The sequence below is a fragment of the Haliotis rubra genome, unplaced genomic scaffold (genome assembly GCF_003918875.1).
Source record: "Haliotis rubra isolate DU_JTF1 unplaced genomic scaffold, ASM391887v1 Scf670, whole genome shotgun sequence".
Lineage (NCBI taxonomy): Eukaryota > Metazoa > Mollusca > Gastropoda > Lepetellida > Haliotidae > Haliotis > Haliotis rubra.
This window is the reverse complement of record NW_025767380.1, coordinates 298,083-322,810: the sequence shown is the minus strand read 5'-3', so window position 1 is coordinate 322,810 and position 24,728 is coordinate 298,083. Positions and strand designations below refer to the sequence as shown.

Here is a 24,728-nt window from a genome sequence, read left to right as displayed (position 1 = left end):
TTAACAAAACCCCTTTATTGATTCAGAAATGTTTGTTTTCATTAACAAAGCAATCAAACAACAAGTTTTGAAATGCTGAAAATATATCACCATATTGCAAGATTGTGATCCTGCATGATATATATTCGTAGAAAAATATAACCACAAACAATAACATCGATGTAATTCTTATTGGATGAACATGCGGGTGATGTCAATTCAAACGTAAAGGGTAACACTTGTTATATGCTGAGTCTTTACAAATGTTATTCACTGCCTAACCGACATTATCGTATTTTCTCGATTAAAACGCCAGACCTCGATTAAACTATGTGTAGTTATCAACAATATACGATTATAAAGGGGTAAAGAAGTTAAAAAGCAATAAACCTCCGGGCGTTTAATCGAGGGAAAACGGTATGTATTAATAAAGTTAAATCACATAACGCTGATCTTTAACACATTCAATGTATTTATATAAAACCTGAAATCTCTCCCTACTAATTTGCTATTAATTAGATTCGTTTTGCTATGTCTTGGTAGATTTGCTGGGGATTAATTCTGTCCTTGAAAGAGTAACATTGTTGAACTGTTTGACCAGCGATAGCATTTGAAACGACATTTTGGGTCAGCTGTTTGAGTCGTATTACAACTGACCGTCGACTAGCGATTTCTTTCGACAAATATAACACAGGACCTGGTCATGTTCAGTTCACAGGCGTTCAATGAAAGATGAATGGTATAAAATACATAGATTTGTCATATGTCAGCAAAGTTTGGTTTCTTCTTTGGACATCTTGATCGTTGCTTCTGGATTGGAGGAGTTCAGTTATCTGTGATACACTGAAAAACAGGATGTTCATTGTCATATTCGAAATACAATGTAAACAAGGAAAATAATGTCATCAGGAAATATCATGTTGAAATAACAGATCATGCCATAGGGAAAATATTGCAGACAATATTCGAGAGACGTAAATATCTTTTTTAATAATAAACGAATGGTGGAATTATGAAAGGTAATCTTTTGTCAAACGTAACTTAAAGCTAAGAAAAGGTGACTTGTTAATATGTACTTTGTATTGAATATATTAGTATTTGTGGACATTCCTTGTATATTGTGTTGTTTTCTCTGGTAAACCCAATCGTCAGAAGATTGGTTGAAAATAGCAACCAAAACTGGAAGACACTACAAGGTCAAAGTCAAAATCTTTGGAAATATAATATTTTGGACACTGTAGAACAGTTGCATGAACATAGAGAAAGAATGACGAAGGTGTGTGAGCGCGTGTGTGTATGTGTGTGTGTGTGTGTGTGTGAGAGAGCGTATGCGTGAGTGTGAGCTTAAGAGTGAGTGTGTGTGTGTGTGTGCGCGTGTGTGCGTGTGCGTGTGTTATTTGTCTATGTCGTGTATGGATGGAGAGGTTTTTAAGAACAATAATACCGATGGTCTGAAAATTGTACTTTGGTGTTAATGTTTCGACTCATCAAACAGTGGTCAAGCAAAATAAAGTTTTATTAATGTCCACTCAGTTGACTCAACGTGTTGCGTCAAAGGCTCCTGTTACTCCATGGATAATGTAAACTAGGTGGAAATATATAAGTGGTTTGTTTGTTGTTTTTAATGCCGCATTCAGCAATATTCCAGCTATATAGCAGCGCTCTGTAAATAATAAAGTCTGGACCAGACAATCCAGTGATCAACAGCATGAGCATCGATCCACGCAACTGTGATACGATGACATATGTCAACCAAGTCAGCGAGCCTGACCACCCGATCCCGTCAGTCGCCTCTTACGACAGGTATGGGTTGCTGAAGACCAATTCTAACCCGGATGTTCACGGGCCACATTTATATGAGTTTGTATATGATGAATATCAATGTGTTATCTTTCCTGGCGTAGCCTAGATGGCCACGCCAATTATTGATAAATCTAGCTTAGAATGCAGAGAATACTATTAAATCTCGTACAGAAAACAGATTCTACAGTACACGTCTTTTGGGCTGAGTCCAATGAGCCTTTATTTCTGGATTTACGCTAATGCTCACATAAGTATTGCATACCATAACTGGTAATAGGCAATAAACAACAGAACTGTTCAAGGTCCGTGTGTGAGGATCTGGGAATGACTGATAAATTCGTATCTCGGTGAGAGTGTATCCGCTCTGCAATGTGCGTTTCTTATCATAGGACTGCCCCACATTTCTTTGTGCATAGGATTGAGTGAGTGTGGGTTTATGCCGTTTTTAGCAATATTCCAATCAATAATAACTAAAGTGAACTAACCAGAATGATCCACACAATCACCCAGGGCCAGAAGAACAGCGATATTATGCAGTGAAGCACGTGGTTCACCCCTTGGCTGAAACAGACGCATACCATATGTTACCCGGGTAACAAGACTTGTGGCTATTTAACGAGGAGTAAGCAGTCATTTCGCTCGGACACTACAGAAGATGAATGTTTGTTTTTTGTCGTTTAGCGACGCACCTAGCAGTTTTCCAGCCATATGACGGAGATTGTAAATAACTAAGTCTGGGCCACATGATCCAGTGATCCCATGAGCATCGAACTTGGTGACATGCATCTGCCAAGTCAATTGTCACGCAGTTGTGATATGATCGCGTGCCAACCAAGTCAGCGAGCCTGACCGCTCGATCCCCTTAGTCGTCTGTTACAACAAACATGGGTTGCTGAAGACCAATTCTAACCCAGATCTTCACGGATGGAGAAGATGAGTCAAACGCCAGCCACTCACTCACTCACTCACAAAGAACAAGGATGCCCCATCCTTACCTCGTCTTATACCCACACATAATGGTGGCAAGAAAATATATAGTACATAACAGACACGGAATATGTATGTTTCGAATACATATCGCTTATAGCAATATTCCAACAATATCACGGTGGGAGATACCAGAGACTGGCTTCACACATTATACGCAGGTGGGGAATCGAACCCGGGTCTTCGGCGTGACGAGCGAACCCTTTAACCACTAGGCTACATCGCTGACCCTTCCCGAAACAAACGAGATATCGACTTTGATACACGTTCACTTATTTATCCCCATAAGTATATGTACTCGTTTCGTTTCTGGGACAGAAAGTAAATCATTTCATCTTTTTATCCAGGATTCGTGCAAATACGAAAGCATGTGAAACGGTGTGAATACCTTTCTTAGGCAGTGTGTTCATCATTTCATCATATTCTGTGTAAAAACGTGTGATTAAAAGGGATATGTTTTACCTATCGGGGCATTTTTTCTGTCAACAAACTGGGCATTTATTCTGTCGAAAACAGGGCAAAAAATTATCACGATACGAACAATATGTGAACGATTGTGAGGTTCTAGAATATTTTAATCACAAAAATCTGAAGAAAATGGGTTACGGCGACAAATCTCACCGTTCAACAATGACCGTCTGTTGGGGCTGACCGCCAACCACGACCACGTTGGTAGAGGACTGTTGACCCTGAAATAGAGATCATCATCATCATCATCATCATCATCATCGTCGTCGTCGTCGTCGTCGTCACCATCATCATCTTTCATTGCCATCATCACTTCTTCTTCATCATCATCATCATCACTGTCATCATCATCACCACCACGTCATCATCGTCATCATGATCATCACCACCATCATCATCGTCATCATCATCAACATCAACATCATCAGGTTGGCAATAATTTAACCATAATATGGTTATCATACTACTTGGATTGCCGTGATTCTATACAACTAATTATTATTGACTATTCGCATTTACCTGTTGAGCAAACCCGACTGGTTGTGGGGCGTACCCTGGCTGTGGCGCGTACCCGGCTGGCTGTTGCGCGTACCCGGCAGGCTGAGGGGGGTAGCCGGCCTGGGGTGGGGGGTACTGTGGCTGGCCGTAACCAGGGTTATTAAAGTTGCCTTTATCGCCGTAGGGGGGAGGTTGTGCCATCTGAAATAGATATTTAGATTCAAAAAAATAATTGGACTGTGTTACTTTCCTTTGCCGTCCCGATCGCATCAGAGGCCTATTACAAGAGTGAGTAAGTTCAGTTTTACGTCGCTTTTAGCAATAGTCTAGCAATATCACGGCGGTGGACACCAGACATGGGCTTCACACATTGTACCATGTGGGGAATCGAACCCAGGCGTGACGATCGAAAGTTTTAACCACAAGGCTAGCCCACCGTCCCTCCTCTTACAAGAACTGGTTAGAACTGGTCTTCAGCAGCCAATACTGGTCGTAAGAGGAGACTAATACTAGTAGGTGGTCTCTCGCTGACTTGCTTGCATCCTCGATAAAATGCAGGGTATACCTTCCGATAAATCTCCACTGTACCCTGGATGCATCTACGGCTCGAGCCGATGATTTTATTACCTCCCTTGGTTGGCTTTTTATCCAATCAGGTGTCTACGCTGGGAAGTTGAGCGTGCCAATCACAACTCACTTTCGTTTTTTAATTTTTTATCTCACCGATTAAACTTGACAACATATAATAATATACTGTTGCAGAGGTACTCTGAAAGAGGTAGGAGTTCTTGCATATATTTGTTTAAGATTTCAGACCTGTCGATTTGTCTGTATATTTTCCCAAAAATCTGAGTCGCACTGCGAACAAACTTTTGCGGCTGGGACCGCTATCTTTGTTGACACTGGCAAGCTCGGTTGTAACGGCGGCTTTCTGATTGTCTACTGTGAGAATGCGGACCCAGCAAACGGAGGTGATAAAATCATCGGCTCGAGCCGTAGATGCATCCAGGGTGTAGTGGAGATTAATCGGAACGTATAGCCTGGAGATTATCGAGGATGACTTGCTTGATGCATGTCATCGAGTCTTAACCTCGTACATCGATGCTGATAATGCCAATCACTGGATCGTCTTATCGAAAATTGATAATTACCAGGCTGCCGCCATACAGCAGGAATATTAATAAATATTGCGTTTATCAAAAACAAGTATAGAAAAACAACAATCGAGACACTTTCGTGTAAGGGTGTAGGTTACAGTGAATAACCACCATCCCGGACATTGCCCACGATGCCAGTCACTGGATTGTCCGGTCCAGATTCAATTATATACACACCGCCGCCATACAACAGATTGGTTGGTTTGTTATTAAACGCCGCACTCAGCAATATTCCAGCTAAATTGACGTTCAAAAGAAAGTACACACCTGATTCTTTGGTAAAATATTTTCCTTAAAACAGCATTAATATTTAAAAAGTGTTTTGATTCTGCCTTGTCACAAACATTGTGCAAGTGTTTCCAAAACACCCCAGATATCGTATCCAATTACAACATTGCTAGAAAAATATTTATTTTCTAGGGGGGAATAGTCCCAAAATACCAGGTGTACGTCAGTATATATGGAGGCGGTCTCTAAATAATCTAGTCTGGACCAGGCAATCTTGTGATCAACAGCATGAGTATTGATCTTCGCAAGTGAGATACGATGACATGTGTCAACCAAGTCAGCGGCCCTGACCACCCGATAGCGTTTAAACGCCTCTTACGACAATCATGGGTTGCTGAAGACCAATTATAACCCGGATCTTCACGGGTATCCTGCAGCAGGAATATTGCTGAGTGAGTATGGTTTTACGCCGCTTTAAGCAATAATCCAGCAATATCACGGCGGGGGACACCAGAAATGGGCTTCACACATTGTACTCATGTGGGGAATCGAACCCGGATCTTCAGCGTGAGGGGCCAACGCTTTAACCACTAGGCTACCCCACCACCCCAGGAATATTGCTGAATGCAACAATATGAAAGAGACTATAGTGTAAGGTTATAGGTTAGGTGTCAAAAGTCACCACCCTGCGCACTAAAGCTGTTGCGGCTAAACTGTAACGCACCATGAGTTCATCCCGTTATCTCTAATTGCAATCCGTCACCACGGCCCCGACAGACTTTCAGCCTCAGTACCTCTCGATCAGTCCCCGACTAAATAATTATTTTTTAAATAAGAAAATATAACCATCATAAACCTGAAAGATTGATAGACAATATTAACCGTATATATATCTGAAAAATAAAATAACATCGTTCCCAAGTCTAATCTCTCACATCGGATAGACACGCCCACGTCAGTCGGAACGGGTGATGTTTGTCTTTCAGCTCAAACGCGTGTAAACAAGACTGCGATTTTCGTTCGAAACATCAACAATTTTGGCTATAATAGAATTAGAACTTCTCATGCTGTAATAAAATATTAACAAACCCAGATTATATTCGGTAATTATATATTTTAGTTTTAAAAATATTTTTCAGTTGCAAGTCCGTCTCAGGCAGAGTATATATTTCAGGGATTACACTTGACACAACGCCCAATGGGTTAAACTGAGATCTCTCTGTAGTCGCGAAACGAAAACGAAAATGGAATTCTCATGTATTTACTAACGGGAATTAGGTTTGTGTCGTGCTAAATAAATGATACGTAAGGTGAAAAGAGACTATTTACACAAATAAACAGATAAAAGTCTTAGTTATGAGGAAAACTATCGGCTGTGCCACGCCCTCGGAAACAGCATGACCAAAGGTACTATTTTCCTGTACGCTTCACATTACCGCGATTGCCTGTTTTCACGACAATGGATTACGCAGTAGCTTTCTAATTGTCACTCTCTACAACAAACGAACACAACAAATTAACTCCAGCCTTGATTTTCTCCTTTTCAATAAAGTACCTACCTTTACAGTTCCGAGGTGGTGTGTATGGGCGATGTATCCGCGACGTGTGTTATCGTATATCAACGCAAGTGTATATGTCACAAGATGGCGATGTTATGGCGAAATATTAACTGCGAGTATCTTTGACTTTTGACCCGATCCCGTGTGACTGAGCCGCGTAGGTTTGCGATAAACAGATATTCGGGAACGTCACGAGTTAGTTTCAACACTTTGAGATATCTTGCAGGTCGGGATGTAATATCTAAGCAACACTTTAACGGAGGCTGCATATTCAGCGGAAATAGTTGTAAATACCTGGTCGAGAAGTCATGTACTGACTTAGGAACTGAAATGCGTTGGGAGTTTGGATATTGGGAGTTTTTCACTCGCAAATACAAAACCAGATTTCATTCATGAAATCTGTGAGATGAAGTCATTTTTATGAAACCGTTTGCAACAATGTATTTTTAGGCAGATGAGACTTACTTAATGTTTATCAAGCATACATCCTGGACAATCTCTCAAGGAAAAAACTTTCGCATTTTGTTGTAATAAATGCCCTTTCCACTTAGCAGGTACACTTTTTAATTATACTCTTATTCCGTGTTAGTTCCAGTGTATCAGTTTTGTTGTAACCTTACCATGTGCTTCGAAGTTAAGACTCATAATCTCAACCTACCAGCATCATTCCCTCATTTATGTCAACAGAACATAACATGGTGGCAGCGGTAACCAAAAACCCTAATGAGCAGTGACTCACCAGACAGTGAAATCTCTCCTGTCAACCTGCTAGAACTCTGGCAAAGTGAACTTTTACCTGAGGTACCCGTACACAAATCTGTAATGGCGCGCATTCCAGGCATGGATTGGGTCTTGCCTGATGTAGGTGAAGCATTTTCACTATTCAAGCAGCAGATGCAGCTCTTCTGTGCTGATGACTGACTGACTGACTGAGTTTGGTTTTACGCCGCTTTTAGCAATATTCCAGCAATATCACGGCGGGGGACACCACTGTGCTGATGAAGAGATTACAGACCAAACCAAAATTGCCCTAAAAATCAAAAGAGGCCTAGGAAATGAAGGTTTGCGGAGACTAAATGCATCAGGTCTATCTGAAACGGATCAAACCAAACCACCCAAAATTTGGGAATATTTTGAGAAACAGTTGAAACTACAAGTGAACTTTCGAGTTTATAGACTAGAACTTATGCAATATAGGCAAAGAGGAGGTAAAACTATAGATGAATTTGTGACCAGGTGTAAAACTCTTGCCCTGAAATGTGAATTTGACAATAATGAATTACAACAGAGAATTTTGGAATTGCTAATAGCCAGTACTCCCTTTGAAGCACTACAACACGATCTTCTGAAGCAAGATAAGGGCTATCAACTTAGTCGTGCACTAGAAGAGGGTCGCAGATATGAGGCCATAAGTGCAGGTCACAGACAAGTCAAAGGTCTGCAAACCCCTACCACAGAGATGCCAGTTCATAGTGTGAAACAGAAGAACCGCACATGCAGGAACTGCGGTACCCAACATGAACCAAAGGCCTGCCCCGCATATAACGACACATGCAACGGCTGCAGTAATAAAGGCCACTGGGATGTGCCGTATCACAAAACGGAAGGCTTGTCTGAGATCAAAAGTCGACTGCGTGGTCGTCGACCCGTCGACCTAAAGGCAAAAACTTTCACGATGATGTGAAGCAACAATCTGAGTACACACTGGAATACTATTCCGTGGCCGTATCAAATCAGTGTATGGACATGATAGAATCTAGCAGGGACTGTGCTTTTACTTACCTTAAAGTTCAACCACCTCAACTTAAAGGAACGCACTACCTTAAACTAAAAGTGGACACTGGTGCCTCAGGAAATACTCTACCCATAAGGACCTACCGCCAAATGTGCGGATACAAACCCTATGAGGAGGTACTGACCCCAATACACAATATCAACTTATCTGCATACAGTGGTGAACCAATCAAGTGTGTTGGAACCATCTCCATGAAGTGTCAATTCAGAGACTCGGAACTAGTGGACACACTCTTCTACGTAGTTGATGTTCCCGGTCCCGCAAATGTTGGCCTTCCCACATGCGAGACCCTGAAGTTAGTCACAATCAACTGCGATGCAGTGAAACAGACAGCAGTATATAACAGCGCAGAGAACTTGAAGATACAATTTCCTGGACAGTTTGACACCATAGGTAATTTTGAAGGTACAGCCAAACTCGTTCTAAAACCAGATGCCGAACCACACTGTGACGCTCCATGCAAATGCAGTATACATCTGAAAGACCAAATTCAGACAGAACTGAAGCGTATGGAAGAGATGGGAGTCATTCGCCGTGTGACTGAACCCACAGATTGGTGCTCGTCTCCCACCTATGTCACAAAGACAAATGGATCCCTTCGCATATGCCATGACCCATTTCGTCTGAACCAAGCCTTGAAACGATGTCCAACGAAAATACCTACCTTGGAAGAATTAAACCCCACATTTGCAAACGCCAAATTCTTCTCAAAGTTAGATGCCAAAGCCGGATACTGGTCTGTTCATCTTGACGAGGAAAGCCAAATCCTCACAACATTCCGAAACACCTTTCGGAAGGTACTGCTGGAAGAGATTAACCTTTGACCTATCCGTCAACCAAGACATTTTTCAGCAGCGGATGAATGAGATACTGGAAGATATTCCAGGAACCGCCGGAATTTCAGACGACGTATGTGTGGCAGGAAGAACCAAAGAGGAGCATGATGAAAACCTCACCAAACTCTTGCTCAAAGCCAAAAGCAGCGGATTAGTCTTTAACTCTGAGAAATGCAACATAAAGAAGAAATCCATATCCTTCTTTGGCAATATGTACACTGACAAAGGTACTACCTCAGATCCTGCCAAACTCCAGGCACTCACCAAAATGCCGAAGCCCAAGAACAAGGACGATCTCCACCGATTTCTCGGAATGATGACCTACCCGAGTCCCTACATTAGGAACCTCAGTGCCGAATCTAAACTCCTTCGTGACCTGCTGAAGGAAAGCTCTCTATTCGTGTGGGAATCCAACCATCAGTTACAGTTTGAGAGACTAAAAAGCCTAGTAACCTCAGAATCGTGTCTTGCCTACTATGACAACATCAAGCCTCTCACACTGGAGGTTGATGCCTCGATGAAAGGACTAGGTGCTGCCCTAGTACAAGACAAGCCAGTGGCTTTAGCCTCTAAGTCACTAACCCCAACACAAGCCGCCTACTCGAATATCGAACGTGGAGCTCTAGCATTGGTCCATGGAGTTCAACGTTTCCATACCTACCTGTATGGTCGCCAGTTTGTAGCCGTTACCGACCACAAGCCCTTAGTGATGCTACACCAGAACCCCATCAACTTGGCACCACCCAGGCTACAACGCATGCTCTTAAAGCTCACCGGGTACAACTTTTAACTTGTAATCGACCAGGCAAGGACATGGTGTTAGCAGACACACTCTCTCGATTGCCTAACACAGATGACTACACTGAGATACTACTTGACGTTCGAGTCGATGGTGTTGATATGCATGACATTTATGACCTCAATATCGACCTGATCAACTTTGGTACTACCAAGAAGCACCAACTGAAAGCCGAAACAAGTGCCTATCCAACACTCAACATGCTGAGAGAAATCATTCACACAGGATGGCCTGAGAAAGTCAAGTCCGTCACACCTGTGTTGAGATCCTACTGGCCATTCAGGGATGAACTTGCTGTCGAAGATAGTATTATCTTCAAGGGAAGACAAGTTGTGATTCCTGAGAAACTACACGCTGGTATTTTGTCCCAATTGCACTTATCACACCAGGGGATAGAAAAGACCAGAAAATTGGCACGTGAGTCGGTGTACTGGCCGCAAATCAGCAAGGACATCGAGAAGCATGTCAGATCTTGTTCATCATGCCAAGAACTCCATCCTCAACATAAGCGGGAACCACTCACACCTCACGAAGTACCTGTGTCGCCATGGCACAAACTTGGGACAGACTTGTTCCAAATCAAGGAGAACACTTCCTACTAGTGACCGACAACTTCTCAAAATACCAAATTGTGAGACAATTGCCTGTTCCTGTATCAAGCCAAGCAGTTACCAATGAAATGAAATTCATTTGCTCTGTGTTCGGTAAACCTGACACCATAATCAGCGATAATGGTACACAGTACAGTGGATTTCCATTCAAGCAGTTCTGTGCAGAGTAGGGTATCCCTCATGTGACTTCCTCACCTCACTACCCTAGATCTAACGGTCTAGCCGAGCGTATGGTTGGAACGGTTAAACAAATCATTAAAAAGTAGAGAGAAAGGACATTGATCAAGCACTACTTCATCTCCGTGCCACTCCGGTATCAAGTGACATCCCTTCGCCTGGAGAAGTGCTATTCGGAAGACCTCTTACAACGACTCTGCCATCACGCCAAGAAACCTCACCAACCACGGAACAATAGCGTAGCAACCTCCTTCAGAGCCAGGATTCTATGAAAGGTCATCATGATAACCGTGCACTACACAACGAGCTACCTACACTCATGCCAGGCCAGGCAGTGCGAATCTTCAATCATGATACAAAGACATGGACCCCAGGTACAGTTCTGAAACAGGATGAGTCACTCCACCCCGTTCATTCATTGTGCCCACCGCAGCAGGCAACACACTACGAAGGAATCGTCCACAACTAAGTGAACTCATCCAGCGTCCAGTCGAGACACCCAAACTTTCGCTCACGGACAAACCTGAAAGTAAGGCAACTCGACAGGTAACATGCTCTTTTTCCCCCAGTGGAACTTGAAACAGAGTGACATGCCACCCATTATATTATTTCATTACAAAACTATGTCCACAGATTGTTTCATACAAAGTGTATCCAAGTGAAGTGAATAAAAAAAATGTGAAAAAAACCACACACACCAAAAAAAAAAAATCGACACGTAACATTTGTTGAACCTGAATCCATTACTCAGGATGTGCAGGAAATCAAGCAACCTGCATCTCCAAAAAGCACACAGCCACAGGCTCAAGTAGCCAGGAAGACTCGTTCGGGCCGAATGGTGAAAGTGCCAGCTTAATACAGAGACTGAACACTACAGCTGTGAATATAAACGAACTCTTTATCTTATTAGTGCAAGGTCATACCGTCCAAGTTGGAAGAACTTTAGTTAGTAGTTAGTTTTAGTAAAGTGCATTTCCACTGTACCTCACATCTAGTCATAATGATCTGTGCTAAATTTCCCTGTGCCAAAGAGAACTGTTGCCAGTGAACTGATATTACTCCACAACATGACCTCTGAACGTTGTTTATCATTCATCATTACCTACCAATATTCAAATTAAGATCGTCCTAATTTCAAATCTCACCACTCTCTTAAAGGAGGGAGATGTTATAAGAAATGCCCTTTCCACTTAGCAGCTACAATGTTTTAATTATACCCTAGCTCTTATTCCGTGTTAATTCCATTGTATCAGTTTTGTTGTAACCTTACCATGTGCTTCGAAGTAAAGACTTATAACCTCAACCTAACTGCATCATTCCCTCATTTATGTCAACAGAACATAACACATTTCAAAGAAAATCCTTCAAGTTTGACACGGTGACCTGAATTACGGAATTACGAACGTCAGCTATGTGTTAATTGCGTGGGAAACGTCATTAGGTGCGTGGTTGACAGAACCCCAGAGAAAAACAACTGAGACACGTGGAGTTACTGGGCTGGGGTGGGGTCATGGCAGGGGTTCGGGTGGCTATGTTTCTGTTAGAAAATTGGTTTTCGTTCTACTTTTCATATACACACATGGCTCTCTTATAGCGTTCGGACATAATGTGAGTGAATGTTATTTTATGTTAATTGAGGCATTTATAACTGGTCATTTAGAGCAGCAGCCCATGCTTGTCGTAAGAGGGGACTAACGGGATCGGGTGGTCAGGCTCGCTGACTTGGTTAACACGTGTCATTGGTTCCCAACTGCGTAAATTGATGTTGATCACTGGATTGTCTGGTCCATACTTGATTATTTGCAGATCGCCGCCATATAGCTGGAATATTGCTGAGTGCGGCGTTAAACAACAAGCAAACAAAACATGTGACTGTCATGAATGAGCAAAGAAATCGTCCCTGCCTATAACTTAACTGTTCTTGCCACACACGATAAAGAATGCGCCTAGCATTAGAAGTGAAATAGAAATGAACACACCCCAAACATCAGTATGGCAGTGCTCTATCAATCACTTTGCGATGTCCACCCAATACACAAACAGTAAAAATGGTATACATATACTCATGGAAACGAATAAGAGAACACATGAAAGTACAAGTGTTCCTTTATTTATTTCCAGAATTTCACCCACAGCGCAATACACACCTTGTGAAGAAACCTGGAATAGAATAAAGGAACACTTGTACTTTCATGTATTCCCGTATTCGTTCCTATGAGTATATTTACATATGAATTATTATTAACTACCTATTCCTGCGCCTCAAGAAATGCGGGGCGGGGTTAGTCTAGTGGTTAAAGCGTTGGCTCGTCACGCCGAAGACCCGGCATCGAATCCCTACATGGGTACAATGAGTGCAGCCCATTTCTGGTGTCCCCCGCCGTGATATTGCTGGAATATTGCTAAAAGCGGCGTAAAACCAAACTCAGTCAGTCAGTTGTAACGCTAGAAACTGCCATCAACGGGGTCTTATCACTGCTACCATCAAGGTATGTACTGCCACTAACGTGATAAGACCCCGTCAGTGACAGTACATACCTTGATGGCAGGTTTTAGCGTTACAAGCCCCTGTGGAATTTACAAGGGTCCTATAGTCCCGTACACCCTTACAAAACACCGTGTAACTACTAATGTATGCAATGAAGAAATATATCTCTGTCCAACACTATTTGTTTTAGTAAAAGTGCATCTATTTATGTACCACTAGCATGACGACATCTTGGTTATAACGCTCATATCTTGCTGGGCAATTATTGGCGTTATAGCCAGGGTAGCACGTGTGTATTTTTACTATCGTTCTGGGAATGCAATGACATAGTTCATCTTTTTTACCTAAAATTGTTATTGAAGTCCCAGGAAGAATGTTTACCTATGTATTATCGTTATCTGTTCCACTGACACCACTGACACCATGCCCGAATGTGATTCATTCTCCACAGGCCATTCGTCACCACTCGCCCCATTCCGTGAACACATTCGGCTTTTCCCGGAATAACACGAGTGGGTCACGAAGGCCCACAGACATGTTGCGAAATAGCTTACTGATACAGTGCGCATGTCCACTCTTTCAGATAACGCTAAGGCCAAAATTAAAATGTTTCACGACCTTCAGTGAGTTACAATAAATCCTGTGCGCCAGTCATTATCATTGAATATAGAAAATAATAAAATCCACAGTTATTATAGTGATATAAAACAATAAACAAATATAACAAAAAGTGCCCCCTTGTTGTAGAAATCACACTTTGTTATCAATAAAAAGAACAAACATTTCCGATATCATGAAAGAGCCGGGTTCAAAGTATGTCAAATTATGTTTTTTTGATGGCTTTGGTGTGAAAAATATAAATAATATGTTCCTCTGAATTGTTTAACAAGCATTATTAGAAACTGACTATAACAAGGTAAACAAAACATTTTATTGATATCTGTAACATCTGTAAAATATGTAGACAATACATTCTGGACAACATCCGTGTTAGTCTGTATAATACATCCTCATACTGTTGTCAACAAGTCTGTGTCACGGTACAGTAAAGTACCGAAAAATTGTAGTTCTTATCCACAATATTGTTTTTATTTTGTTCCAGGGGCGGTGGGGTAGCCCAGAGGTTAAAGTTTCCGCCTTCACGCCGAAGACCCGGGTTCGATTTCCCATATGGGAACATTGTGTGAAGCTCATTTCTGGAGTTCCCCGCCGTGATATTGCTGGAATATTGCTAAAAGCGACGTAAAACCCAACTCACTCACTCACTCACTGCTAAGTGTTCCTTCATTATACTTTTCATTTAAAAAAATATATATATTAGAGTTGAGATGTCCGTGTTTGTCAAAACCCCTTTATGTACACATAGAGAATCTCACCCGAGTGTCTTTTGATATCAAATATATCACCACGAGTTAATAAGTAACAAATATCCGAGGCTTGATATCAGAAGACACGAGGGTGAGATTCCATTTATCATCTAAAATCACTCTTCATTAGTTTTCAATGAAAAATGTACATCTCTGAACACGGTACTGCCATTAGATTTGCAGTTCAGCGATGTCATAACATTGTGACGTCAACAAGTTTATGACGTCATAGCATTGTCAGGGCATTGTACAAAATGTACTGTCTAAACGATATCTCCTAGGAGATATCGTCTGATCTCACACAAGCGATATCTACTGTGGAACACAGTTTTGGATGATAAAAGATCTTTCGTCGCTTCAGCGTCAGGGAGTCCCGTAAGATAGATAGATATCATCTCCTCACTTTTGAGAAAAAATGTGCCCGAAACATTTCTGTTTTGTTGCAGCCTAACTCTCGGTTGCTATACGTACTATGGTGTTCATATAAAACACAGATGTTATGTGTCGGGCTCGTTGACCTCGCTCATAGCATGCCTTTGTATATTTGTACCTTTCATCATGAGGCTTTCATTTATAGCGTTCTCGTCACGCCATGGACCCAAGATCGATTCCCCACTTGGGTACAATGCGCGTTGCCCATATATGGTGTCCCCGCCGTGATATTGCTGGAACATTGCTAAGGCGGCGTAAAACCATACTCATTCTGTCCGGTTACGAATACAGGTCCCTGAGCCCACTTGCACAAAGCTATTTCAGCGCTACGATGGTCGTTACTCCCACTCTAACATAGATTTAAGAACCTCGGCTTGTCGTTAGCGGTCACACTGGTCTGACCCGTGAAGATCCGGGTTAGAATTGATCTTCTGCAGCCCATATACTTGTCGTAAGCGGCGACTAGCGGGAACCGGTGATCACGCTCGCTGACTTCGTTGGCACATGTCATCGGTTCCCACTTGCCTAGATCGATGCTCATGATGCTGAATCACTGGATTGTCTGGTGAAGGCTGGATCATTTACAGGCCGCCGCCATAATATAGCTGGAATATATTGCTGAGTGCGGCGTAAAACAACAACTCGGTGTCGCCGGGTTTTTAATGTAGGAGTAAAATGTTTGTTATTGCAAGGATCGATACTCATGATGTCAATGTATTGTAGCAGGAGTGTTGCTGAATGGATACTTAATCAACAATTGAAACTGAAAAAAAACCTGCCCCACTTAGAAGATTCTCGATGATCTGTTCACTGAGGAAATAGAGACCCGTGAAGACTCGGGTTAGAATTGGTCTTCAGCAACCAAACCGAAACATGAGTCTCATTAACCAATTCAGACAATGACCTACTTTTCAGACGATCCTAATTTTCTCGTGTTAAAGTCAAAAGAGACACCACATACATCTATGGTTACACTGAGTTCCAATTATGTGTTTCATACGAAAATGGTATTTACAGGTTAATTTTAATTTCAAACTTTAATAACATCGTATTTCTGTATTTTATGGCGAGGTGTAGCAGCATGACCTTAACTTAGACGTCACGGACTGCCCCTGTTTGATGAGGTCGTAAAATTATTCACAAGTCATCTGGCTCACTGGTTACACCTGTTATGTGTTCTTTGCGCCTATCCAATGTAGTCTTGTCACAGACAATGTGATTGATATAATATCAAGTTCGTACCAGACCGCCAAACCTTTCTAGCAGCAGAGCCTCGTTTGACATTTCCACGATTTCCAGATTTCCATTTGTCAGGGCACGCTGTACGACAGAGCACGCTGCACGACGCGTTTGCAAGGATTAATAGGAGCGTAGTGTTGCAATATACAAGTGGTTAGATGTATCAAATAATACTGATTAATATTTATGTATCCAGTTGAATGAATTTGTCGTAAAGTTCTGGACTGGTTATTGTACTAAGTTGCGCAATTGGACGGAACCCAGTCAGCAGGAAACGAGACTGTTGTGTAATCAATGTTTTGACTTGCATGCTTGTCGTAAGATACGACTAACGGGATCGGCAAGTCAGCCTTGCACATTGCTTGTCATCGTATCATCGTGGATTGATACTCATGACGTCAGTCACTGGATTGACTGATCCAGATTCGATTAATTACAGACCGCCGTCATATGAATAGGAAATCGCTGAGTGCAGCTTTAAACAAAAACCAAATTACTCGAGACATCCGGGTTGGCTGTGGTAACAGAAGATAGCGTGCCAGTGAAGGCGATATAAGATTACGTGAACAAGGACTATTATCGGCATAGCTGTTTAAATAATATCCTTATCGATGTTGACAACAGGATGTGCATGCATTCCCCTCCTTATCTACAAATTCATTTCAGTTAAGGTTTTAACCCTCCAGATCCAGGGAGACATATACGTCCTTCCTCAGTTTGAAGTCCAATAAAAATCTAAATATATAACGCACACATATACACAGTGGGTATCACAGTTTCTCGATACCATCCATGTCGCCATTTTTGACACAGTACGAAATCGCGATTCACAGGGTTATTTGCTGTATGTTTTGAAATGTAAAAATCGGATAATTACTCGGAGTATTGAATTGGAAAAATAGCATATTAATGAACACTGATATCAGGTTTTCAGGAAATCACTAATGATTATTGCCCATGAACCTGGAATCGGTTTCCGCCATATTGGACAGTGTTTACAAAATCATGTTTCGCGAAAAGCGGTATTGAGACGTGTTTTACAGCACGTATATTTCATATCCAGCTGCAAAAAATGCATCACTGAATTCCCGGGTCCTCATAAATTACAAATGGTCAACCAATACCAGTTGAATGAAAGCGAAAGATATTGGGTGTGAAAAAAAAAGCTGTGCCGCGAAAGACCGCACTTGTTTGAAATGTAAACAAAGAAAAATTCAGATTAATGGTTGACAATTGGTTGTGTGACTTGATTTTAGCAGACTTAAATTAAATTATGTCTGTATTACACCCTCCGCCCGTCCGTACATACCATACCATATCACGCCACGCCACGCCACGCCACGCCACGCCACGCGAAGCCACGCCCACGCCATGCCACGCCACGCATACGTGCTAATGTAGGCACACGTACATGCATGCGCAAACATGCACACACTCTCTCTCTCTCTCTCTCTCTCTCTCTCTCTCTCTCTCTCTCTCTCTCTCTCTCTCTCTCTCTCACACACATACACACACACATACAAACACACACACATATGCATGCATTCGTGCGTGCATGCGTGCGTACGTACGTACGTACGTACTACAAAATGTTCTGCATGTTATCATGCTATTACTCTATCGTTAACTACACCTTACGAACATAACAATAACCGTTTGAACAGTTCACAAACACTCTACACATCCTTGTACCGACACGAACCACAAACACAATACTGGTCGAAGTCCACAAGACTGTCGGAAATAACAGTATACATGTAAGCCGTAATCCAAATACCGCGAGTGCAAGGTTTAATGTACAATGTGTCTACGCCTGGCTGATGTTGAGTAAGGTCACCTCGTCGGCTAGAATAGTTACTCGTCTTGTTTAGTTTAGTTTTACGCCGCACTCAGCAATATCCCAGCTATATGGCGGCGGTCTGTAAATAATCGAGTCTGGGCCAGACAATCCAGTGATCAACAGCATGAGCATCGATCTGGAATTGGGAACCGATGACATGTGTCAACCAAGTCAGCGAGCCTGACCACCCGATCCCGTTAGTCGCCTCTTGCGACAAGCATAGTGGCCTTTTGTGGCAAGCATGGGTTGCTGAAGACCTATTCTACCCCGGATCTTCACGGGTCCTTGTCATCAACGGAATTCCGTACCACTGATTCGGTAAAAATTCAAAACTAAAAGTGGTTGAATTTGGATTTAATATTATTGCTTAGATAATATTTAACGTCACATCGGCAATATTTCAGCCAAGTCGTGACGAAAACAATTTATACAATATAAAAATGAAAACATTGTGAATAGTTAAGCCTGTCGACGATGGACAGTAATATCACGGCTGGGGACACCAGATATGCACGGGCTTCACATTTGAGAATCGAATCCGTGTTTTCGGCGTGACGAGCGAGCGCTTTAACCACTAGGCTACCCGCCGTCATGTATCTTGAATATTTCTGAGTTGCAACATACAAACATTTTTACAAATATTACAGATGAAACATACTCCACAACACCACAGTGTGCAGATTATCCATATACAGAATATGAATGGGTGAGTGAGTTAACATCGGCAATATTTCAGCCATATCGTGACGAGAACAATTAATATTTATACATAGTACTTAATGATAAAATATAAAAAGCCTGTCAACGAAGGACAGTAAAATAACTAGATTATCACAGATATACAGAGTATGAACTGTAGTTGATAAGTTCATAGCTCTTTATCCGTCGCATTGAAGTGATTTGCTATTGCATATCTGGGAACATGGCGCATCGCGCTGCAATCGTAGACACACGGACGGTGCGGTAGTCAAATGGTCACATCGTTCGCTCGTCATGCCTGAGGCCCGGGTTCAAAATGTGAAGCCCATTTCTGGAGTCCCCCGCTGGAATATTGCTAAAAGCGACTTAAAACCACACCCACTCATTGTTGTAACGTGAGATCTCAATAATAGTAAGGCTCAAGTGATGTATCCGTCAGGCGGATGCCTGTTGATTCAATCGGTACATAAGTCATCATATAACGAGTGGATTAAGGTACAGTAATTTGCTGTGTGAAGGTCACCCGGGTTTCTGTGATGTTCGGCATGTAAAACACAGAACTGCTTAGGTACAGGTCCATCGTTATAGTATAATTCACATCATCATCATCATCATCATCATCATCATCATCATCATCATCATCATCATTTTATGCTACCAGTGATAGTAGACGTTGTAGTAGTGGTAAAAATAACAGTAACTTGGGTACAGGTCCATCGTTATAATATAATTCATATCATCATCATCATCGTCATCCTCATTATTATCATTACTATGGTAGCAGTGATCGTAGACGTTGTAGTAGTGGTAAAAGTAACAGTAACTTGGGTACAGGTCCATCGTTTCAGTATAATTCGCATCATCATCATCATCATCGTCATCCTCATTATTATCATTACTATGGTAGCAGTGATCGTAGACGTTGTAGTAGTGGTAAAAATAACAGTAACTTGGGTACAGGTCCATCGTTATAATATAATTCATATCATCATCATCATCGTCATCCTCATTATTATCATTACTATGGTAGCAGTGATCGTAGACGTTGTAGTAGTGGTAAAAGTAACAGTAGCAAGAGATTTATGAAACGTATTAGTATAATTTCTGTCAAGCAATTCGAAAAAAGGACACTATACTCTTTTGTTTTGGATCTTTTCAAGACGTTTGCATAATTCCTGTTAATAAATTCGAGAATAACGATATAATACACCAGAGACAAATATACGTCCAATACACTTTTGTTATAGAAATACTGACTGACTGAGTTTAGTTTTACGCCGCTTTTAGCAATATTCCAGCAATATCACGGCGGGGGACACCAGAAATGGGCTTCACACATTGTACCCATGTGGGGATTCAAACCCGGGTCTACGGCGTCACGAGCCAACGCTTTAACCACTAGGCTACCCTACCGCCCCGTTATAGAAATAAATAATGGCGAATATATGTATATATTTTATGCTGACACACTGCATATTTTGACCCGTGGATGTTAGTTTAGGCGTTATCAGAAAGACAACATGACTGATGACACCGAGATAACACTAGCAGTATGAGTGACAGATTGAGGCGCAATCTGCTGTGGTACACCTGCCCGAGTTGACACTGAGCAAACAATGCAAGACAGAGTCATAGGCGGATCCAGAGGGGGGGTGCAGGGGTGCGCACCCCCCCCCCCTTTTGTGCTGAAAGTTTGTTAAATGACCATTGAAACTCGGGTGAAAATGAAGTGTGCACCCCTCCTTTTCTCAATAGTGTGCATCCCCCCTTTCTCAAAAAGCTGTATCCGCCCCTGAGAGTTCAGTTGATTGTCATAAATACTAGAACTCTGTGGGGATAAAAAGGTGGGGTGGGGGTCTAAATGTTTTGGGTTATGTGGAATCTTTGGATAAACAAAGTATCTGTCTAGTGATACCAATGATCTAGCCCTGTTCCATGTCAATCGACTGTCATGCGTAGATAAACTGGGCTTCCGTCTAGTGTTATCGGCGATCTAGCCCTCGGTTCCGTGTCAACCGATTGTCATGCTTAGATAAACTGGGCTTCCGTCTAGTGATATCGGCGATCTAGCCCTAGGTTCCGTGTCAACCGATTGTCATGCTTAGATAAACTCGGCTTCTGCTGTCTAGCGATACGGGAACTCAGTGGGGATAAAATCCGAAGATATTCGGGGGGATGGGGGTCCAAATGTTTTGGGATATATCGAATAATTGGATAAACGACCTGTCTGTGTAGTGATATCAGTGATCTAGCCATCGGTTCTGTGTCAATCGAGTGTCCAAGCGTCCTCTTGAGATTAACAAATACCGTAAATATTCACAGGCCCATTTTACGAGGATTGTCGTAAGTCTGTGTTAAAGTATGGACTTTACGATCATCTTAGCACTAAGATCGCTTTGTGGAACGGGTCCTGGGCCTAGATTTTCGAAGCTCTCTTATCGTTAAGATAGTCGTAAGTGCCATACCTTAACATTAACTTACGACTATCTAAGCGCTAAGAGAGCTTCGAAAATCTAGGCCCTGGGGTCTTCTTTCCTTAGATCTATTACAAATATTAAAGATTGTAAGTTTGTTTGTTTGTTTGTTTGTTTTTAACCATTAGGCTACCCCACCGCCCCCGTATTTCTTGAGGCGCAGGAATAAGTAGTTAATAATAATTCATATGTAAATATACTCATAGGAACGAATAAGGGAACACCTGAAAGTACATGTTCCTTTATTCTTTTTTAGGTTTCTTCACAAGGTATGTATTGCGCTGTGGGTGAAATTCTGGAAATAAATAAAGGAACACTTGTACTTTCATGTGTTCCCTTATTCGTTTCCATGAGTATATATATAACATTTTTTACTGTTTGTGTATTGGGTGGACATCGCAAAGTGATTGATAGAGCACTGCCATACTGATGTTTGGGGTGTGTTTTCGTATTTGTTCATTTCTATTTCACTTCTAATGCTAGGCGCATTCTTTGTCGTGTGTGGCAAGAGCAGTTAAGTTATAGGCAGGGACGATTTCTTGGCTCATTCATGACAGTCACATGTTTATGTTTGCTTGTTGTTTAACGCCGCACTCAGTAATATCCCAGCTATATGGCGTCGGTCTGTAAATAATCAAGTATGGACCAGACAATCCAGTGATCAACATCAATTTACGCAGTTGGGAACCGATGACATGTGTCAACCAAATCAGCGAGCCTGATCACCCGATCCCGTTAGTCCCCTCTTACGACAAGCATGGGTTGCTGCTCTAAATGACCAGTTATAGATGCCTCAATTCACATAAAATAACATTCACTCACATTATGTCCGAACGCTATAAGAGAGCCATGTGTGTATATGAAAAGTAGAACGAAAACCAATTTTCTAACAGAAACATAGCCAACCGGTAAAATGGTTAAAAGCGTTGGCTTGTCACGCCGAAGACCCGGGTTCGAATCCCCACATGGGTACAATGAGTGAAGCCCACTTCTGGTGTCCCCCGCCGTGATGTTGCTGGAATATTGCTAAAAGCGGCGTAAAACCAGACTCAGTCAGTCAGTAAAGCTATTTTTGCAGATTTTATCTTGTGTACTTGATAATGAGCTGAGAATGTTCTAAGTGAAACTCTCAGAAGTTTCATCAATACTGGCCAGGTTCTAACCCGGAACTTCACGTGGTGATTACGATTGCTGTATAAGTCGTGAGGAAATTCACCGATTGGCACATACCAAAACCGTCACTCATATCCAGGTTACAGGCCCATGATGTATGTTAGTGTTGGCACGTCAGTGATTATTTCCGCTGGTTTTATTTGACCAACGACAACATTGCCATAGCTGTCCCATTCCCCAATGAATGCACAACGCATCTATTCTTAAACAGATAAGAATGTCCTTGAAGATAGCGTTCTGTTCGTCGTGTACTACATTCGGACTACATGGCAAACTTGGCCACTGATTCACGTCAATTCAGATCAGCTTTTGTTTTCCTGACTGAAGGTTTATAACGAGTTTAAACATGTTAATTGATTATCCTATTTACACATTGTGATAGATAATGTTTCAGTTTCACCAGGTCAAGGTCACCGAGCAAGTGAGTTTTAACGCCGCTTTGGGTGAGTGAGTTTGGTTTTACGCCGCTTTTAGCAATATTGCAGCAATTTCACGAAGGGGGACACCAGAAATGGGCTTCACACTTTGTACCCATGTTGAGAATCGAATCCGGGTCTTCGGCGTGACGAGCGAACGCTTTAACCACTAGGCTACAACAACGCCCCAACGCCCAACGCCCCAACGCCCCAACGCCACAGTACTCTAGTTGCGTGTCAGCTTTTGGTAAGAAGACAGGTGATGCAGGTCTACGATGTGTACTATTTCCCACGAGGAAAATATACAAGCGGAGAACCACAATAGGGCGAAATGAAACTGAACCAAAGATCAGAGGTCCCACAACTCGGCACAGCGAACAGCGGCGACTCTGACGATATGGCTACCTGCATCACCTACAGTTAAACTGCCTCCGCGATGACGGAATCATCCGACGTTATCTGATTGTATTCCCCTGGGCCCCACAGTATTAATACTATTATGTATGATGGCATAATTCATATGTCTTTTGATATCAGTGCGGTATCACAGTTTGATTCCTCAAATTACATTGTCAATAAATACTTCTATAACTTATATTGTAATCCATTGCGATTTTTCTTATACGAAAAGAAATCAAAGGACATTATGCAAAGCCGTTAAACAAACAAAAGAGCATCATTTACCAATAAATAAACAGTGATAATTCATTAATCTCACCTTTCTGTATTGTGCCTGAAATCCCAGTCGGTTCAAAGTGAGGGGAGGGTCCCACGTGATCTTATCAAACGCGAACGAGGCTTTTCAAGAAGACCTGATACGTCCGTATCACGTGACTCCCGTCTTGTCAGTTGCAATTGAGGCTGTAGTATTCAACTATGGTCCGTTCTATTATTGTTGCAAGTCGCTAACAGAATTGTTAGTTGTTTGTCGCTGCACTCAGGATGGCAGTCGGTAAATAATAACTGGACCAGATAATCCAGTGATTGATATCATGCACATCAATGTGCGCTCTTTGGATAGGATGAAATCCATAAACCGAGTCACCGTGACCTGATCCCGTCAGTCGCCTCTTGTGACGCGTTAAGATTTTTGGAGATGTTATATGACCCGGATTTTCACGAGTAGGCCAAGCAGATAAGCGGTGTGTGACTCATTGAGTTGTGGAAGTGAAGTGGGGTTTGATGACGCGATATTATTACACTTACATAGCCATGTGCATGCACGAGCATGTATGTGTCTGAGCGTGTCTGTGGCTGCTTGTACCAGTCTAGTGAGTGAGTGAGTTTAGTTTTACACCTAATACCCAAATATGTAAATATTTCTGATTTTCAGCAAGTACATTTATGGCAGTTTAAGCTAATTCAGTTTCATGATTTTATGTTTTAGGTATTCCTTTTTCAATGTGAGGCATTCTATATCTAGCTGCAATTTCTGTTTTAACAGAGCTTCCACTGTGTGGCATCTTGGAGCATCTGGATGGACTGCTGGCTCCTCAGGACCCATTCTGGCTCCCTCTGGCTGTGGATGGGGGGCACACATGGCTTCATAAATCTGTCTAAAAATAAAATGATAGAAATGTGCATGTAATTTTCATATAAATGTTCTTTCAATTTTAACAAGCCTGTTGTTTTGTGTTATTACAATTAGATATAAAAAACCAATAACAGTTGTTCATTACATATATTTATCATAACAGACAGTG

The 24,728-nt window shown here is 41.9% G+C and overlaps 2 protein-coding genes and 1 long non-coding RNA gene across 5 annotated transcripts; 2 read left to right on the top strand and 1 right to left on the bottom strand.

The window, feature by feature from the left end:
* On the bottom strand, positions 1 to 23,893 carry LOC124257732 (annexin A7-like). Of its 2 annotated transcripts, none has more exons than XM_046691867.1 (5): positions 23,744 to 23,893; positions 3,757 to 3,936; positions 3,391 to 3,458; positions 2,268 to 2,343; positions 1 to 822 (listed from the first exon to the last, which is right to left on the bottom strand). In XM_046691867.1, the coding sequence occupies exons 2-5, from the start codon at positions 3,934 to 3,936 to the stop codon at positions 805 to 807; spliced, it is 342 nt and encodes a 113-aa protein (XP_046547823.1). In that variant the 5' UTR covers positions 23,744 to 23,893; the 3' UTR covers positions 1 to 804. The 2 variants fall into 2 exon arrangements, with proteins under 2 accessions (XP_046547823.1, XP_046547824.1); XM_046691868.1 differs by lacking the exon at positions 23,744 to 23,893 and adding an exon at positions 6,680 to 6,835.
* Positions 10,124 to 10,711, top strand: LOC124257738 (uncharacterized protein K02A2.6-like). Its single transcript, XM_046691871.1, has one exon. It carries the CDS (start codon positions 10,124 to 10,126, stop codon positions 10,709 to 10,711), a length of 588 nt encoding a protein of 195 aa, XP_046547827.1.
* Positions 22,410 to 24,642, top strand: LOC124257734. 2 transcript variants are annotated; one of them, XR_006893346.1, is made up of 2 exons: positions 22,410 to 22,936; positions 24,470 to 24,642. It is a non-coding gene; the product is annotated as an uncharacterized LOC124257734 (long non-coding RNA). The 2 variants fall into 2 exon arrangements; XR_006893347.1 differs by lacking the exon at positions 22,410 to 22,936 and adding an exon at positions 23,941 to 24,300.
* Positions 24,643 to 24,728: the final 86 nt, after the last annotated feature.